Here is a 19,131-nt window from a genome sequence, read left to right as displayed (position 1 = left end):
ATCATTTTAAAAGCAATATTTTTATACTAAGTGTGCTTGCATAGGTTGGATCTAGGATTATATAAATGTAACTTAAAATACAGAAGCCCACTCACCACAGATTCCTCCATATAAATGAAGCTAAAAAATTACAAATATTTATTTACATATGTCTGTAAATGTATATATAATTACAGAAATCATATAACAAATAAAATACTTAAAACAAATTTCAGAGCAACCCCGAAATTCCATGGAAAGACTTTTTTCCCTCTGGTTCAAAAACAATGCCAAATCCAAAAGCAAACACAGAAGCTCAAATTTAGAATCAGGACAAATTAAGGTTCTGATATATCAACAACATATGATCTAACGTTTATGCTAATCTGAGCATAATTCCTCAGCATTTTCTGGAGATTCATGGACACTAACATGTCACTGTTTCTGTCATTGTAGTTTATTTTACATTAACAAAATGTTGTTTTCATTTTACCTAAACTTTTATTTGTGCATTTATGCTGAACAAAACGCCTGACTCCTGCTCCCACCCAGAACAAGCCATGCACCCCCCACCCCTGCTTAGTTCATCTGGAGCCTGGGCTGCTACCAACTGTGCCACTGTGTGAATCATATTAGAATACCAGTATGAAATTCATACAAGACTGAAATTTAAAATCGATAAATGCCCCAAACTTGTGGGATATTAATTTGCTGAATTATTGGGATAATTAAATATGAGATTATATAAATTTCTTTCTGTTACATTATGCCACAGCAATAAAATTTAAATGTATTAATTTTTCATATGTTTATGATGACAATGCCATTACAAGGGGCGCGGGGGAAGCGGTATGGATGAATGAAAAAAAAGAACATTTACACAAAAGTGTTTCACTGTAAAGATGGTTTGTAGTGTGTTTTGTTGCAACCTGAAGTGTGAAATAAACTTCAGTGGAGTTTGAAAACAAAATATGTGTATAGGTTTATGTCTGGTTGAAGGATGTGTGTGCCCAGTTGATTTTCTTTTTTCTTTTTGGGGGGGAATTTTATTGTAACCAATAGGGGGGCCCAGACAATCTTTGGGAACCACTGTTATAGTCAATCTACTTTATTAGTAGATAACTAAAGTTTACTAAATTAACTCTTTTGTTTGTAACACTCCAACTATTCTTTCATTGTGTTCTTGACTGATTTCGTCCCATCAAATGTTTTTTAGTATTCCTCTCAGGTTTCAGTAGCAAAATATAACATTTTGGTGCAAAAATACAGAAAAGCAAGCCAAAGCTGGAGGCTAGAATTGCAAATATCTCTACTGCTACAGTAAACTTACCAGGAGAGCTGACATATGCTGGGATGAATGTGAGCCAGACAGCACTAAATATCAGCATGCTGAAGGTAATGAATTTAGCTTCATTAAAGTTATCAGGCAACTTCCGGCCTAAAAAAGCCAAGATAAAGCAGAGTAGAGCCAGAAATCCTATATATGCCATCACAACCCAAAACGCTAAAGGTGAACCAAGGAAACACTGTAGAATAATCTTTTCATTGGCGTAAACTATATTCTTGTGTGGAAATGGCGGAGCAAAAGCTAACCATATGACACAAATAAACACTTGAATTAAAGTACACCCAATGACGCTCGTTCTCTGAAGTGGAGCTGAGCACTGAGGAAACATGTTTGCTGGTCTTTTAGCTTTAAAGGCCATCACCACGGTTATCGTTTTAGCAAGAATACATGAGATGCACAGAGCAAAAGCTACGCCACAAGCTGTATGACGGAGCATGCAGGACCATGCAGTGGGCTGGCCGATGAAAGCCAGAGAGCAGAGGAAACACAGAGTCAAGGAGAAGAGGAGCAGGAAGCTCAGCTCAGAATTACTGGCTTTGACGAGTGGCGTGTGCCGAAACCGGAAAAACACGCACAAGACCACAAGTGTTAAACTGGCTCCGCACAGCGAGAAGGCAGTTAGGAGGGCCCCCATAGTCTCTCCATATGACAGGAACTCAATCACCTTTGGAACACATTTGCTGTGGTTGACATTCGACCAGTACTCCGACGGACACTGAGAGCACTCTGCAGAATCTGATCAGGAAAAATATGAAAAGAAAAAAAGAGGTTGACTCTGTAAAATGCTTCATTTGTGAAAGAAGTACTGTATTTTCCGGACTATAGAGCACACCTCCCTATAAGCCGCACCCACAAAGCTTTTGGGTTTTTTTTAAAACTGGAAACGTACATATATAAGCCGCTGGTATCTCCGCTGCTCTCGGTGGTAGATTAACAAATCTGCTATTAAGGAAGCAGCCCTGCGTCTCCAAAGCCGAACCCTCGATTCGTTCATGCCACGCTTACGTGCAGTGTCTATCGATCTGTACTGCCAGATCGATAACCTTCAACTTAAAATCTGCATCATATGAACTTCTTTCTGTTGTTTCCATGGTGACGGGGTATGAGTTTGAAACCATTTCTCCGTCATGCCTGCTGCTAGCATGTGTTTGTTCTAAATGAAAATCAGCACTTTCTTCTTTGATTCCCAAGTTTGACTTCCAATGATTCACTTCCTGCTGAAGAGCCCCCCCCTGGTGGTTGAAGAAAAATCCACAGAAAAGCCGCACCGGGTCATAAGCCGCATGGTTCAAAGTGTGGGGAAAAAAGTAGCGGCTTATAGTCCGAAAAATACGGTATAAGTTTTACATAGTAACCTGGGTTCTCTCTTTAAATTAAAAGCAGAAAGTAGAGATACATTTTGTTGCTCACTGTTGGTGTTGCTGATTTCTCCACCCGCGCAGGGAACACAGGAGAAGCAGCAGATGGGTTTGCCTTTCATTATCGCCTGACGGAAACCTGGCAGACAGTTCTCACTGCAGACAGACAGCGGCTTCTGGAACAAAAGCAAAATTCAACCTGAAATGAATAGCAGTGACTTGAACGTACTTTCATATTTAGCATTTAATCAAATATGTTGATACCCTGAGGATTGCACATTTAACAAAGGACTGGAAAGTCTATATAAGTTGTGAATTAATTTTTTCAACAATATCTAAACTGCTAGACAATTTTTGAGATATTTTGTCTTTTTGCAATTAATAGTTTAACAATCATTGCTTCAATTTGTAACCACCAAACACCTGAGTTCCTAACTGTGATATTCTACAGATAAAGATTTATATTATTTCATTCCATAAATGCTGACACTTTAAATGCAAAGTTGCACTAAAAGTTGCATTAAAAGTCCATTAAAAGCATATTATTTGCGTATAACCCTGCATTATTTGGTCAACATTGACCCTTTGAATGCAAAGTTCTATTAAAATTTGCACTAAATGCCCATTAAAAGTATCAACTCTGCAATAAAAGTGTCATTATTTATCAAATGACACTTCAAGACAACAGTCACAAACATTCATGAAGACTCCTTCATGGTCATGACAGATGCTATGTCAGTCTTGTGCACACCCCTTCAAATAAAGTGCTACCAAGTAATCGTCAACAGTAGTCAAAAATTGATTTCTACCTCCCAGGATTCTGCGGCCCATGTTATTTTCACTTTGTTCATGGTAAACTGGTTCCAGTTTGGTTGTGACGCATCATACTTCCCTACAGTCATGAACACAACGTCTCCTGCATGGTTTCTCTGCCAGTTCACGAGCTCATAGGTTGCTGCGGGATCCCCATTGTCATCGAAATACACTTGCTCCCCAGACTGTAGTGTAAAATTTACCTTCTGGAGCTGTTCTGCAACCTGTCCGCAGAGAAAAAGGAAACAACAGTACACAAATTTACAAAAAAACATAAATAAAAACCCTGATATTTCAACTAAAAAGCAAAACTAAACTAAATAAAAGAAAACAAAAGCAGCCATAAATTTTCCAAGGTATGCTTTCACCTGTCTTTGTTCTGAATTATCCTTTAAGATGCACGAGTGAGACACCGAGTCGCCACTTGGTCCACATTTCAGCAAACTATGCAAGGCATGAGCAACAGCATACACAGCCTTGTACACGCAGTTGGATATCCTCAGCTCTGACACATCTGTGAAAGCGTTATTTGCATCTTGAAGTCTCTCAAAGCCAGAACATGATTTTGTGCCAGGTGTACTGGACCCGAAACTGCACCCAAATGTTGTTTCCCAGAACTCTCTCAGCAGGTTACTTTGGGGGTCCTGACCTGGGTTCACCTTCAAGAGAAAATCTAGCAGGCCTGAGATTTTTGCCTTTCTTATTGCAAAGCCCAGCGACCCAGTTAAAATCCCAGCGTACCTCTTCTTAGCCAAGTAATTTGCTGTGATCCAGGATTCACTGCCGACCCACTGCAACCCAGTTAAATTCTGTGTCAGAACTTCGTCGAGCAGAACATCCATTTCACCCTGGGCCAGGAATGCAACTAAAACACTCGCTGTACCTCTGCGGATCACCCTGACAACCCTCTCCACATTCTCTCTGGAGCCAGTCCTTGAGATGGCTTCAGAGTATTCGACACAAATCCCCTCCTGATTCGCGGCTTCAATAAAAGTCGCCATCCCATTGTTACCGTAGTCATTATCACTTCTTACTGCCCCGACCCACGTCCAGCCGAAGTGTTTTACCAGTTTGGCCAGCGCTCTGCTCTGATAGTAGTCACTGGGAATGGTTCTGAAGAAAAAAGGATACTCCTTTCTGTTACTGAGACAAGCACATGTCGCAAAATGGCTGATCTATTGGAAACAAAACAGAGAAAAGTCAGAAACCATAAGAAATTAAAGTAATAGATTTTGTATCAGGTTTATCTAGCGTGATAAAAGCGCTTAAACATCTAACTTAAATCTTATTTTCTTCACAGCAAACAACCGTGGCATTACTAAAATTACATCTCACAGCAGCTATTTTAGAATTTTTATTTTCATGATATAAAATATCAAAGCCAGAAGGTAATTTTGTGCCAGGTGTATTGGACCGGAATATCATGAAAATAAATGATATATACCATAGGTATTTGGAAAACCCCGGAAATCTGTTGCATTGCAATTGTTGAGGAGGATTCGGAGGCTCCGATGACGGCATGAACAGAAGAACAGTTTTTACTCCAGGTGTTTTCCTCTCCGTTCATCAGACCCATTGCTGCCCGTGTTGAAGGCAGTGTTGAACCGCAACTATCAAATATCCTGTACCCAACGGAAACATCGGGAAGCAGTTCGCTGCTGTTGTTAATTTCTTCAATGGCAAACATCATTGTTTGCACAAAACGAAATTCTCTGAGATTGATCCTGAAAAAAAGGGGAATAAAAAAAGTGTTTTACATTCGTGGACACGAAATAAAATTCCAGAATAAAAGTACGCTTACCTGGAGCATTTGAAAGGTTCTGGTGTTTCGAATGCTGAGAGTGAGGACACTGAGGTTTGACTATAGATGGAAAAAGCCCCACCAATAATGAAATCTCCTTCCTTTGATAAGAGAGATACCTCTGGGCTTCCGTACATCTCACAGGAACTGTCGTTCTCCGCCTTAAAGAATCGCAGAATGACAATCAACAGTGATATTACGCAAATCCAATCACCCATCTTAATTCAGTCCTAGCGACTTCTTCTGTTAGTGTCAAGGTGATTTATTTCTGTAAGAGGATGGGCTTTGTATTTATACACATGATGATGATGACGACGATGATGATGATGATGCTGGTGATCCTCATCAAATCATGTATGTCATGATTCAACTTACATTTGATTTGACATGAAATATTTCCAAGGTGCTAAATCAAGAATAGACAAGAATAGCATTACTTGTTAGAGAGACTTTTTTTTCCCCATAACAACCTTTTGTGATGCAATCATGACTCTACGAGTCATTGTAAAAATATATTTCCAAAAGCAGGCTTTCTTTTAGAGATACGTACAAGAACGTTAAAACATGTTTAAGAAGTTGGATTTTTTTGTTTGTTTGACTTTTCTTAAGCTTTCCCACTTTGCCTTCATCACACATTGTAACATTAACAGTTTCCGTCAATTGCATTGAGTACGGATGTGTTGTGAAATCATGGACTTTACAGAAATTGTGCTTTTCACATTGACTGTGTCCTTATCAGAAACAATTAAATCCCTGGCCTAACAAGTAAGATGACTGACTAAACGAATAGCTTACCTGGAGGCTCTGGAAACAATAAAACAAAAACAGGACACAATGCTATTTTGTGAAGTCTATTGACCTACCCAGGTTCCTCGGAGAAAACAAAATCTTTACAGATTAACAGTTTGTAATTTAACTCCTAACTTTTGTTGTTTTTTGTATTGTTTTTTTCCTGCACCATGTTTAGAATCTCCCAGGAATGTATTGAGTGTCTACAATTAGTAAGAAGGTATTGGCTACAATTTTAGCTGGCAAGTTGAAGAGATTAACAAATCTCTTCAACAAGAGATTGAAGAGAAAATTTCTAAAATTTTTAGAAATTTCATTTTAGAAAATACAATTCAAGTTAAGCAGTAAGTGTTAAGACCTTTTATCGTTTCATAGACAATCTGCCTTGTTTTAATTTTTAAATTCAATAAATTCAGTTCTTCAATCCAATTGAGAAAAAACACGTGTGATTATATTTGGTATTTTTCATGCAATTTAGATAATTATTACATTATTCATATTCATGGAATATTTAAATGTTAAATTATTTTCATTCAACCAAGAAAGCTGTTTAAATGTTAATAGGACATGCAACCCTCCACCCCCTCCACCTCCCAAAACACAAGAAAAGGATGCCAAGGAGTCTTTTTAAAAAAGTTTTAATCGTTTTCATTCACATTTTATTAACAGACAAAAATTATTTACACTCTATTTTCTGATGACCGAAAAATCTTTTATAATTGTTGACCAGCTTTTTAAAATGTCCCAATGATATAATTCATCGTATGTCTTTGTAAAATGAAGCTTCAAGGCATTCTTTACAGATTATTCCCTCAGCAGATTATCCATCAGATTCATGTCAGGACTTTGTTTAGGCCACTCCAAGAAACTACTATTACTTCCAGTCAGAAGAAATATTTTTTGTAAAATGAAAACATTCCTTCAGCCTTAATTTTGGCAGGGATTTGGATAATTTCTGGCTTGGTGTATCTATTTTCCTCTTTTTGTAACTCTGTGAGAATGCCAGGGTTATTCAGCAAAAGAAGAAAGTTACCCATCATTACTCCATGCTGTAGTTAAATAGAGGAACAAAAAAATAACCTGTGTCACTGTGTTATTTTATGTTTGACACTGGTTTTGTACAGTATTCTGATCTATTTAGGTTTTAAGGTTAATTAAAAAAAATCATTGCTTACAGTTTTATGATAATGTTTTACAAAACAGAAAGAGAGATATCATTAAGTTTTTTTTTATAATGGAGGACCTTCAACTACAACCTGCTGTAAAATGAAAAAATAAAAAAGAGAATATTGTGTACAATAGAAAATATTTTTGTAGCATTACAGTACATTTCACATTACAAAAAAAAGACCTATTCATCTTTTTTGTAAAAAGATATACTGTACAGTCCCTATAACATGAAGAAACTGCTAAATTTGTAATGGCAAAGAAAAGACTTTGTATCATATGAAACTAACTAACGTGTTTTTCCCAGCAGGTGTTTCTTTGTGTTCAGCTCTGGCCTCAGGACAAGGATAAAGCATTTTGGTGCAAATATACAAAACAGTATCCCATAACTTGAGGCTAGAATAGCAAATATCTCCACAGCTACCGTGAGGTTTCCAGGAGAGCTGACATACGCTGGGATGAAGGTGAGCCAGACCGCACAGAAAATTAACATGCTGAAGGTGATGTGTTTGGCCTCATTGAAGGTATCTGGCAGCTTTCTGGCCAAGAAAGCAAGGACAAAACATAGCAGGGCAAGGAATCCAACGTATCCTAACACAGCCCAAAAGCCAACAGGTGATCCCAGAGCGCATTCGAGGATGATCTTCTCCTTATAGTAATTCATATTTTTGTAAGGAAGGGGGGGTTTTATTGTTAGCCATAGCAAGCAAATTATGACCTGTATAAATGTGAAAAACAAAACGGTGAGTCTCTGCTGTGCAGGCCCAAACCATTTCATCACATTGCTGCCTGGAAGTGTGGCTTTAAAGGCCATTAGAACCACTATAGTTTTCCCAAGAACACAAGAGATGCAGAGGACAAAGGTGATGCCAAACGCTGTGTGCCGCAGCATGCAGGACCACTCAGTGGGCTGGCCGATAAAGGTTAAAGAACACAAGAAACACAGAGACAAGGAGAACAGCAACAGGAAGCTGAGCTCAGAGTTGTTGGCTTTCACCAGTGGAGTGTCCTTATTGACTAAAAACAGTGTGGCTGCTGTTAAAGTTAGCACAACACCGAACAAAGTGAAAAATATCAATATTTGGCCCATAACTTCAGTAAAAGAGAGAAACTCAATTTCTTTTGGTAAACATGCATCTCTGTTCTGATTGGACCAATATGCTTCAGGGCACATTTCGCAGTCAATAGAATCTGTAATAAAAATAATGGTTTTTTTTATTATTGCAGTTCAATAAGTCGCACTCTAACAATATTTACAAATGACTGTATCATCGCTAGTTTCAACATAATACACACGCTGTGGCAGGCAAATTGTGTGCACATTTTACTGTAATTTATGTCTGTGGTACCTGACGTGTTGCTAAATTCTCCAACTGGACACGGCACACAGTCAAAGCAGCACACGGGTTTTCCTTTTTGAAGGACTTTATGGGTTCCTGGACGACAGCTTTCACTGCAAACTGACACAGGCAGCTGTAATAATAAACATGATTTAAAAAAAAAAGGGATTTTGTTAAATATTTTTACAAGTGTGATCAGATTTTATTGTCAAGAAAAACCTTTACCTCTTTTCTTCCCCCTGGCCACATTATAGCGTCTGTGTTAAGAATAAACCTTTTGCCAGAGGGTAATGAAGCGTCATAGTAGCCAACAGGTCTAAACTGAACCGATCCATCTGTTCCACGTTGCCAGTTCACCACCTCATACCTGGCAACGGCAGCTCCAGTTTGATCAAACCACACTCTGTCCCCATTCTTAACAGTGAAGTTCACGTTCTTTAGAGCTTCTACTACCTAAAGAGCAATCGACACTGCTTATTTCAACATTGTTAGTTACACCTGGAGTCCAAACAGTACAAGAGTAATGATTTATTTTTATACCTCCCATGGCTTAATTTCCACCGTCTTTTTACATCCTTGACCCTCTGTACACTTCAAAATGCTGTGCAGAGAATGTGATATGGCATAGACGGCTTTATAGATATTAGTGGAGTACCTTAGCTCTTCCACATCATCATCTTTATCACTGAGCTCCATTAAATCCTGATTGGCTTTGCAAGGTTTTTGCGTGGTCTCCGTGTTTGTCTCATTGCACAGATATTCTGTTTCCCAGAAATCTCTAACTAGAAAATCCTCCAGGCCACTGATGTTGGCCTTTTGCACTGCAAAGCCTAGTGCACCGCCCAGCACACTAAAGCTAGTGGGAGTCACAAGGCTGTCCGCAGTGATCCAGGCCTCCACGCCGATGAACTGGCGTCCCGTGATGTTGTGGAGGCTCAACTGCTCCAGCAGGTTATTCATTTCCACATGGGCAAGAAAGCCAACAATCACTCGAGCGGTGCTCTTTTTGATCACCTCTACCACTTTCAGGAGTTTCTCCGGCTCTGCTCTGTCGAATTTCTCTGTGTACTCCACACAAACTCCTTCCTCTTGGGCCGCCGAAAGGAAGATGGCCACCCCATTGTTGCCATAATCGCTGTCACTGTTGACCGCTCCGACCCAGGTCCAGCCAAAGTGTTTGACAAGCTGCACAAGGGCACGGCTTTGATAAAGATCACTTGCAATGGTTCGAAAAAAAGAGGGATACTCCTTCCTACTGCTCAAGCACTCACAGGTGGCTGAATGACTTATCTGTTGACAGACAAACAGAACAGAAAACTGCACAATAAAAAACAAAAAGATATAAAAACTGGTTAGGATCACTCTTACCACTGGAATTTGAAACGGTCCAGTAGTGCGAGAAAGGACAATGGTTGAAGAAGATTCAGACTCTCCAATGATAGCATGAACCGCTGACTGACCAGAGCAGCTATTTCCCAAAGTCAGCTCATGGCCGTTCATCAGAGCCATCGCTGCACGCATTGAGGATAATGTTGATGCACAGTTGTCATAAATTCTGTATCCAATTGATATATTTGGAAGAATATTCTCATTTTCATTAATTTCTTGAATAGCAAATATCATTGTCTGAGCAAAGCGAAACTCCCTTAGGTTAATGCTGAGAATAGAAAAGCACATATGCAAAACTCTGTTCACAAAGACAAAAAGTTGATGCAATATTTTGTGCAAAGTTCAGAATTACCCGGTGCACGCAAGTAGTGTTGGTCTCTCTGTAAAGGAAAGTGAAGGTTGTGTGATTTTGCTGTGGATTGAAAAAACACCTCCAATCGTCACGTCTCCCTCTTGAGACAGAAGAGGAAATCCTGGACGTCCCCGTATCTGGCAGAGAGAATCAGGCTCCCAGACTGCATTGCACGAAAACAGGAGGCTGATAAAAATAAAGACTCCGAGTACGGAGGACATGTTTATCTTGGTGTTTCCTTTCTGGGAAGAGTCTCACAAGTCAATATGGTTGCTTATTAAAGTAGCTGATGACAAGACTCTATCTTTTTATCACCCAATCAAAAAAATGTGGGACGGCTGTGGCTGGAACTTGTCATTGTGTTGTTGTCTGAGATTATTGTGCTTTGATAGAAAATATATAGAAATTTGGTCGTTTCTAAAATAGGCTATCATATGAGACAGTTTCATGAAATGACTGTAACTGAAGCAATGTTTTAGTTTTTACTTAATTGTTTTAATGTATGCTTTCTAATACATTAAAGCTCACACAGAAAGTGTTAAAAATCAACTTTAGTGAATGACTCAGATGCATCTGCATCCATAAAATTAACCAGATGTGGTGCATACGTCAAAGTGCTGATGCTGTGATGCTTTGGGAACAAAAACTCTGCAGGCCAGACTTAAGTTGAAAGGTTACAATTTTTATTTCAAACTTCAGCCAAAGTCAGTGCCACCGAATCATGAGGAAATCACGTCCCAATCGAAGAAGATTATATGCCGACCTCTGGTCGCTTTTTTTAGGGAACTGGATAACAGGTCACAACACCTATATCTGGGTTTCCCCCCCCACCAACATATGCATCGTACAGAGTTATTATTACATGCATGCTTTCCACCTCAGTTCCTCTTCAGTACCTGGTACAACCTATCTCCTCATGCGCTGGAATTCATTTGTTCAGACTCAGTGCCTCCAGAATATCTCCCAAGCACACCCCAAGTCCTGTTGTGTGGTCAGACACTACACAGATTTACCACCTCCAGAGTGAAAAAGCATTATAGACTATTTAAAATAGAAATCTCTGCCACTGGGATAATAATCAAAAAACCTGCTTTCAAATCATTGCAGAAATGTATTGAGACATTATGTTGACTTCAGTGAGTCTTAAGGTTTTTATTTATTTTCAAAGATAGTTGAATCTGTGAAAATATGCTACATTTTTACATAAAAATTGGTCACATTGTTTCAATTTTTGGGAATAAATATGCAAGTTCTAAAACATAAATGAATAAAGTGATTTTTTTAAAGTCTAGAAAAGACAGTGTATCATATGAAACTAACTAACGTTGTGTTTTTCCCAGCAGGTGTTTCTTTGTGTTCAGCTCTGGCCTCAGGACAAGGATAAAGCATTTTGGTGCAAATATACAAAACAGTATCCCATAACTTGAGGCTAGAATAGCAAATATCTCCACAGCTACCGTGAGGTTTCCAGGAGAGCTGACATACGCTGGGATGAAGGTGAGCCAGACCGCACAGAAAATTAACATGCTGAAGGTGATGTGTTTGGCCTCATTGAAGGTATCTGGCAGCTTTCTGGCCAAGAAAGCAAGGACAAAACATAGCAGGGCAAGGAATCCAACGTATCCTAACACAGCCCAAAAGCCAACAGGTGATCCCAGAGCGCATTCGAGGATGATCTTCTCCTTATAGTAATTCATATTTTTGTAAGGAAGGGGGGGTTTTATTGTTAGCCATAGCAAGCAAATTATGACCTGTATAAATGTGAAAAACAAAACGGTGAGTCTCTGCTGTGCAGGCCCAAACCATTTCATCACATTGCTGCCTGGAAGTGTGGCTTTAAAGGCCATTAGAACCACTATAGTTTTCCCAAGAATACAAGAGATGCAGAGGACAAAGGTGATGCCAAACGCTGTGTGCCGCAGCATGCAGGACCACTCAGTGGGCTGGCCGATAAAGGTTAAAGAACACAAGAAACACAGAGACAAGGAGAACAGCAACAGGAAGCTGAGCTCAGAGTTGTTGGCTTTCACCAGTGGAGTGTCCTTATTGACTAAAAACAGTGTGGCTACTATTAAAGTTAGCAGCAAACCAAACATAGTAAAAACCACCAGTATCTTGCCCATAACCTCAGTGAAAGAAAGAAACTCAATGTTTTTGGGTAAACATGCATCTCTGTTCTGATTGGACCAATATGCTTCAGGGCACTTTTTGCAGCCAATAGAATCTGTAACAAAAAGTGATATTATCAATCTGTTTACATCAGACACATTCTAATAACATTAATAACTGACTGTATAGCAGCTAATTTGAACATGATACACACGCTTAAGTAGGTAAAGTGTGCACGAACGTTGGTGTGAATTAGGACTGTGTTACCTGACGTGTTGCTAAATTCTCCAACTGGACACGGCACACAGTCAAAGCAGCACATATGCTTTCCTTTTTGAAGGACTTTATGGGTTCCTGGACGACAGCTTTCACTGCAAACTGACACAGGCAGCTTTAAACCAACAAACAAAAAATGTTACTCGTGATTAAAGTTTGTTCAAATTTTCTAAACAATATTGTGCTGTCAGATCTTTACCTCGTTACCTCCTCCAGACCATATAATTTCCTCTGTGTTAAGAGAAAGCGCTTTGTCAGAGGGCAGGGAGGCATCATAGTAACCGACGGGTTTAAAGAGAACGGATCCGTCTGATCCACGCTGCCAGTTAACCAGCTCATATCTGTTGACAGCTGCTCCAGTATTATCAAACCACACTCTATCTCCATTCTTTATAGTGAAGTTCACATGCTTTAGTGCCTCCACCACCTAAAATGCAGTAGACATCACTTTTTTGTCAGAATTACTTTATATACATGTATATAAAGACACTCTTTCCAGTCTTGCAGTGTTTTTATTATTATTTCTTTTTTTTTTTTACCTCCCATGGCTTGATCTCCGGAGCCTTATTACATCCTTTTTTCTCTGAACACTTCAAGATGCTGTGGAGAGAATGAGCTACTGCATAGATGGCTTTGTAAATATTAGTGGGGTATCTCAACATCTCCAAATCATCATCATGACCTTTAAGCTGAAACAGATCTGGATTCTCTTTGCAAGTTCTCGCAACACTTTCACTGTTTGTCTCATTGCACAGATATTCTGTTTCCCAGAAATCTCTAACTAGAAAATCCTCCAGGCCACTGATGTTGGCCTTTTGCACTGCAAAGCCTAGTGCACCGCCCAGCACACTAAAGCTAGTGGGAGTCACAAGGCTGTCCGCAGTGATCCAGGCCTCCACGCCGATGAACTGGCGTCCCGTGATGTTGTGGAGACTCAACTGCTCCAGCAGGTTATTCATTTCCACATGGGAAAGAAAGCCAACAATCACTCGAGCGGTGCTCTTTTTGATCACCTCTACCACTTTCAGGAGTTTCTCCGGCTCTGCTCTGTCGAATTTCTCTGTGTACTCCACACAAACTCCTTCCTCTTGGGCCGCAGAAAGGAAGATGGCCACCCCATTGTTGCCATAGTCGTTGTCACTGTTGACCGCTCCGACCCAGGTCCAGCCAAAGTGTTTGACAAGCTGCACAAGGGCACGGCTTTGATAAAGATCACTGACAATAGTTCGAAAGAAAGCGGGATACTCCTTCCTACTGCTCAAGCACTCGCAGGTGGCTGAATGACTTATCTGTTGACAGACAAACAGAACAGAAAACTGCACAATAAAGAACAAAAAGACATAAAAACTGATTAGGATCACTCTTACCACTGGAATTTGAAACGGTCCAGTAGTGCGAGAAAGGACAATGGTTGAAGAAGATTCAGACTCTCCAATGATAGCATGAACCGCTGACTGACCAGAGCAGCTATTTCCCAAAGTCAGCTCATGGCCGTTCATCAGAGCCATCGCTGCACGCATTGAGGATAATGTTGATGCACAGTTGTCATAAATCCGATATCCGATAGAAATATTGGGAAGGAGATCCTTTTTAGTGTTTATTTCCTCAATTGCAAATATCATAGACTGGGCAAATCGAAACTCCCTTAGGTTAATACTGAAAGAAAAAGCAGCAAAGTGCAATATTCAGTTTACTTAAGAGAAGAAAATCTTGCAACACATTGCTTAGAGCTCAAAATCACCTGCTACATTTATAAGCTGTTGGTCTCTCTGTAAAGGAAAATGAAGGTTGCGTGATTTTGCTGTGGATGGAAAAGGCACCTCCGATCATCACGTCTCCTTCTTTAGACAGTACAGGAAACTCTGGACTCCCCCGTATCTGGCAGAGAGAATCTGGCTCCCCCACTGTGACACATGCTTCTATTAGCCCCATCAGAGTAAGTACTGTTGTACCTGGTGACATGTTTATTTGGCTGGATACAGCGAGAGAAGAGCCACCCCAGAAACGGGTTTTGTTCATGAATATAACCCACACTAGGGCGCCCTACCTTCATACTGACCAATCAGACATGTGGGACGGCCCTGGTTGGAACTAACAACATAAAAAAAACAAAAAACGTATTGTGCTTTTAGGAATAACACAATTGAGATTTAGTTATTTATACAAAAAAAAGTGACAAGTTATAAAATGCATTGTCATTAACTGACAGGAACCTAAACGGACAAACTAACTTCATATTTACAATAATAAATCAGCAACTATGATCATCAAATTCTCCTTTTCTTTCCATGACGGGTACTGAAAAAAATTAAAGACAAATTTCAAGTGAAGATGAGAACAAATGATAGTTATGTACACTAGCTGTTAACAGTTAAATGTGAACCCAGGAGGCTAGAAGACAGATAATTCAAAATGAACTCAACCAACCTACTCTGGTCCCACAACAGAGGTATCCAAAAACACTGTATTGTTTCTAACGTAATGCTTTTGCTATAACAATGTCAGCTGAATTGTGTGTCAGGAGATTTTGAGAGGAAATAAATGTATAATATAAAGCATTGCCTAACCCATGTTTGGGCTACTGGATAGATCCAAGAACCAAGATCTATTAAGACATTTCTCATGTGATTAGCTAAAATATTTGTCTCTGCAACTAAGTCAGATTAAATTATTATATTGGTCATTTTTCCTGGTGTGGTTGAGCTACAAATACAATGGAAAAGCAGCTGCAGCACAATGCGATTTTATCTTCAAGGATAGTTGTTCATACTATTCCCTCTATGAAAAAGAAACAGTCTTGAAGAAAGAAAAAGTCTATTTCCTTCTACATGGTTGCATGTTTTCCAAAGATCACATATAATTAGTTTGTCAGGTTCATGCATGTCCTTTTCTGGAGACTGCAGAGTAGCTGAGCTAGATGGCTGACTCAGAGAAAGACAGTGGAAATAGACCACAGAACTAAGAAAAAAGCTCTAAAACAAATCTAAGCCTGGTGGATTTGCAAGATTTTAGTTGCAGTAAATGTTAATGTGCATCATAATTAACTTCTGTGTGAATTAAAGTTTGTTTTTTACTTTTCTCTTGCCTCCAGCATGCATGCCCAGCATCACTTAGTGATTTTCTTAAAGATATTTTATTGGTTTTCTATACTTTTTGATGGTTTTGTCTGTGAAACATGCTCCACAAATTGACGTTGCTGGAACATTTTTTGTGTCGAACAACTGGTTCGAATCCGGGCCCAAATTCTTTCTGCGTGGAGTTTGCAGGTTCTGCCTGTGCATGAGTGGGTTCTCTCCAGGTACTCCACAGTCCAAAATCAAGACTGTCTGTTTGATTGATATCTCTAAATTCTCCTTAAGGATGTGTGTGTGGGGGTAGGGGTGGGGGGTGCACGCTTCATTGTTTGCCCTGTCTATCTCTGATGATGTCATAAAAAACGTCCCCTGGAGTAGAAAAAACATCTTAGACTTTTTAACACTTTCTGATATTTGATTTTTCACATTAAAACACAATTATATATATATATATATATATATATATATATATATATATATATATATAAATGTTGTGCTTTTATATGCAGCTCTGGAAAAAATTTGGAGACCACTTAAAATCATCAGTTTTTTTGATTTTACTTTTTATAGGTGGATGTTTTTCTAGTAAAGTGAACATTGTCCTTTTATTCTATGAACTACTGACAACACGTCTCCGAAATTCCAAGCAAGCATTTAGTTTTTATTTGCAGAAAATTAGAAATAGTCAAAAATAATGAAAAAGATACAATGCTTTCAGACCTCAAATAATGCAAAAAAAAAAAAAAAATTAAGTTGATATTCATTTAGAAACAACAATACTAATGTTTTAACTCATGAATAATCATGAGGGTTTCAACGGGGTTAAGTGCAGTGGTCTTTTTTTCCAGAGCTATATATATTTTTCAGTGACTATTTCTTTGGAGTTCAAAGATTACAAAAAAGTTTGTCAATAACAACAATCTTACTCCTTTCACTTGGCAGTTATTATTAATAGCTTTTCATGGGTGGTAGCCTATCAATAATGGATTCTTTTGAATAAAAATGCAGATATATCTTATTTTAAATTCAATAAAGCGTTTTCCTATGCTCATCCACTTGCATTTACGATCATTTAAGTTGGTCTCATTACATTACATTATATTTATAGATTTCCAACAGATATATTTGGTTAATGCAGTTCATATGTACCAGATAAACGTCTTCTTGTATTTAGGCCTAATATTATTTTTTTTTAAATGTGGATTTCTGTCCACATAAAAAGTTTATTTCTTACTACTTTACCCAACATGTCACTTCACTTTGAAATTTGGAAACTGACAAGGGACCTAAAGTTGCATTTCTGTCAACTGATCAAAATAAAAAAGTTAAAAACAATTGTTAAGCAGTGAGCCATGTGGTATTTAATTTGATGTTTTTCTCATTTACTGGCCTGAGGGATGTTTAGAGGTCATCCTAAGTGCCTTTCAGTCCCTTCATTAATTAAGAAGGAAATTGTTGTTTGAATATTTTTAGAGAGGCCTAATTTGTGAAACATCTTAGACCTGCTTTGTTAGGTCTTTTGGGAACTGATTTAGAAAAACAAACGGTACATGTGCCTTGGGCATGATTGTGACTTACATGTACTTTCCAATAACAAGCCTACAAACCCTCTGTAGAGTTCATGGTTCAATCCCAACAACATAATCTTCTTATAGTTTGACTTGGAAACTTTCCTTCAGAGTGGTTGCATCATAGTTTAATAATGACTATAGAGACACTTTGTACACATCTGTCTTTCACTACAAAGTTGCTTTGTGATCTTGGTCAACTGGCAAAAGTTACGTAATGTGAATACATTTCTATTTGGTTGGTATTAGGGATAGTTGACTTTTAAATTGTATGGCTTCATTCAACCTTGGGTTTGAAAAAATGTGTGTCTTCTTATATAGCTTCTGTAAATATCTGTTTTCAATTGTATGCTATTGAGTTGTTGAAATGATGTTGAAAGTTTAAATCAGGATTAAAAGGCCAAAAGGTACAATTGCAAAGCCAGCCTGTTTACATATTGTATCTATGGCCTGTTGTGTTCATTTCAATGTGTAACACCAGTTCTTCTTGATGTGGGCCAATCAAGATGCTTACTACCAACTTAAGACGGTAAATAAGCAATGTCAGACGAATTCATCCATCCCTTCCTCCGAATGTAAAACTTTCTCACCAGAATTTGAATTCAGGTTTCACATTGTTATCATTCCTTAGAGATAAACTACAGTCAGGGACAAGAAATCCCTCAGTTTATTTGTTTAAAACTAGCTTTCACTCTTTGGATTGTGATCTAAGCTGCTGTTCCTTCATTTGCTTGAGTGGAACTGAAAATGTCCCTGCCAGTGCACAAACCAATATCAGTAAGCTAAATAAATAAATCTGGGCTTCACACAAATGTTCATTGAGACACCAAGAACTGAAAATGTTCTTATCCTGGACATTCCTCTCTGTGGGAGGAAGTAGGGTATCAGAAAATAGGTTCAACCTAACCAGGAGCCATTAATGCAGTATAACAGCAGTGTTCAACCAACTCGCTGTGCTGCTCATAGAAATGTTGAACGAAACTCAAAGTATAGGATACGTTTGATTATATGAGCCTTTATCCAATCTTGTAGAATGTGGAAATTGGCTCAGCAATTGTTTACAATGTCTATGAATACAACAGTAAAAGATTTCACTGAATTCACAAGATAAAAAAAGAAAAAATAACAATAGGCACAATAATAAAGTACTGAAAACAAATAAATTCCCACATCCCAGATCAGGCCAACATGGATTTAGATAATGAGTTGAAACCACTGTTGCAAACCACGGTGAAACAATAACGGTGAAACAGAAATGTCATATACAATGCTGCCACCTCCTGACTGTATTGTGGTATTGCTGGAAACTGTATACAATTCAACTGAAAAAGTAAGGCAGAAAGATAAACACAACAAGAAAGCACATGCCATCGCCTAAAAAAAAGTTATGTGGTTAAACACAGCATAAAAATCTAAATAAACTTATTTACCGGTTGATAATCCGTGAAATTAAATTCAAGAAATTGATGAAATAGTTCAAAATAGAAGGTTTTCCCTGTGTACCTTGCCCAGGGACACCTTGACATGTGGCAGGAGGAAGCTGGAATCGAACCTACAACTTTCCGTTCACAAGACTGCAATGGTGGACCATTGCGCTAACATAGAACTCCAGATTGAACGAGTAACACATTCAAATCAGGTGAACACAGATCTAACCTAGCATAGCTAACAATATTTTGTGTGCAATATGTTCACATCAAGTTTTGTTTCATTTTATTGTCAATTTGAAATCTAGAAAGCATTGGTTAGCTGAGTTTCTGTGGAGCAG

At 38.6% G+C, this 19,131-nt stretch overlaps 3 protein-coding genes across 3 annotated transcripts; all 3 read right to left on the bottom strand.

The window, feature by feature from the left end:
• Positions 1–959: 959 nt before the first annotated feature.
• LOC114161461 (extracellular calcium-sensing receptor-like) lies at positions 960–5,517 on the bottom strand. The gene is made up of 6 exons (XM_028044743.1): positions 5,300–5,517; positions 4,943–5,222; positions 3,867–4,673; positions 3,495–3,722; positions 2,738–2,861; positions 960–2,062 (listed from the first exon to the last, which is right to left on the bottom strand). Exons 1-6 carry the CDS (start codon positions 5,515–5,517, stop codon positions 1,152–1,154), a joined length of 2,568 nt encoding a protein of 855 aa, XP_027900544.1. The 3' UTR covers positions 960–1,151.
• A 2,027-nt stretch (positions 5,518–7,544) lies between these two features.
• Positions 7,545–10,557, bottom strand: LOC114162029 (extracellular calcium-sensing receptor-like). Its single transcript, XM_028045775.1, has 6 exons — positions 10,337–10,557; positions 9,964–10,252; positions 9,136–9,885; positions 8,821–9,048; positions 8,605–8,728; positions 7,545–8,446 (listed from the first exon to the last, which is right to left on the bottom strand). Exons 1-6 carry the CDS (start codon positions 10,555–10,557, stop codon positions 7,545–7,547), a joined length of 2,514 nt encoding a protein of 837 aa, XP_027901576.1.
• Positions 10,558–11,655: 1,098 nt separating this feature from the next.
• LOC114162028 (extracellular calcium-sensing receptor-like) lies at positions 11,656–14,653 on the bottom strand. Its single transcript, XM_028045774.1, has 6 exons — positions 14,463–14,653; positions 14,089–14,377; positions 13,261–14,010; positions 12,921–13,148; positions 12,713–12,836; positions 11,656–12,560 (listed from the first exon to the last, which is right to left on the bottom strand). The coding sequence occupies exons 1-6, from the start codon at positions 14,651–14,653 to the stop codon at positions 11,656–11,658; spliced, it is 2,487 nt and encodes an 828-aa protein (XP_027901575.1).
• Between the last annotated feature and the right edge of the window lie 4,478 nt (positions 14,654–19,131).

This window comes from Xiphophorus couchianus, chromosome 18 (assembly GCF_001444195.1).
Source record: "Xiphophorus couchianus chromosome 18, X_couchianus-1.0, whole genome shotgun sequence".
In the NCBI taxonomy this organism is placed as follows: Eukaryota; Metazoa; Chordata; class Actinopteri; order Cyprinodontiformes; family Poeciliidae; genus Xiphophorus; species Xiphophorus couchianus.
This window is presented reverse-complemented; position numbering and strand designations above follow the sequence as displayed.

Excerpts from the sequence above, each read along its gene's own strand:
- LOC114161461 (XM_028044743.1), bottom strand. The coding sequence starts at position 5,517 with ATGGGTGATTGGATTTGCGTAATATCACTGTTGATTGTCATTCTGCGA. Across the intron at positions 2,862-3,494 it reads GGGCCGCAGAATCCTGGGAG|AAGCCGCTGTCTGTCTGCAG; the intron begins GTAGAAATCAAT and ends CTTTTGTTCCAG. Across the intron at positions 2,063-2,737 it reads AGAAATCAGCAACACCAACA|ATTCTGCAGAGTGCTCTCAG; the intron begins GTGAGCAACAAA and ends TTTCCTGATCAG.
- LOC114162029 (XM_028045775.1), bottom strand. The coding sequence starts at position 10,557 with ATGTCCTCCGTACTCGGAGTCTTTATTTTTATCAGCCTCCTGTTTTCG. Across the intron at positions 9,886-9,963 it reads GACCGTTTCAAATTCCAGTG|ATAAGTCATTCAGCCACCTG; the intron begins GTAAGAGTGATC and ends GTCTGTCAACAG. Across the intron at positions 8,729-8,820 it reads GGCCAGGGGGAAGAAAAGAG|CTGCCTGTGTCAGTTTGCAG; the intron begins GTAAAGGTTTTT and ends TTATTATTACAG.
- LOC114162028 (XM_028045774.1), bottom strand. The coding sequence starts at position 14,653 with ATGGGGCTAATAGAAGCATGTGTCACAGTGGGGGAGCCAGATTCTCTC. Across the intron at positions 14,378-14,462 it reads ACAGCTTATAAATGTAGCAG|TATTAACCTAAGGGAGTTTC; the intron begins GTGATTTTGAGC and ends TTTTTCTTTCAG. Across the intron at positions 12,837-12,920 it reads GGTCTGGAGGAGGTAACGAG|CTGCCTGTGTCAGTTTGCAG; the intron begins GTAAAGATCTGA and ends GTTGGTTTAAAG.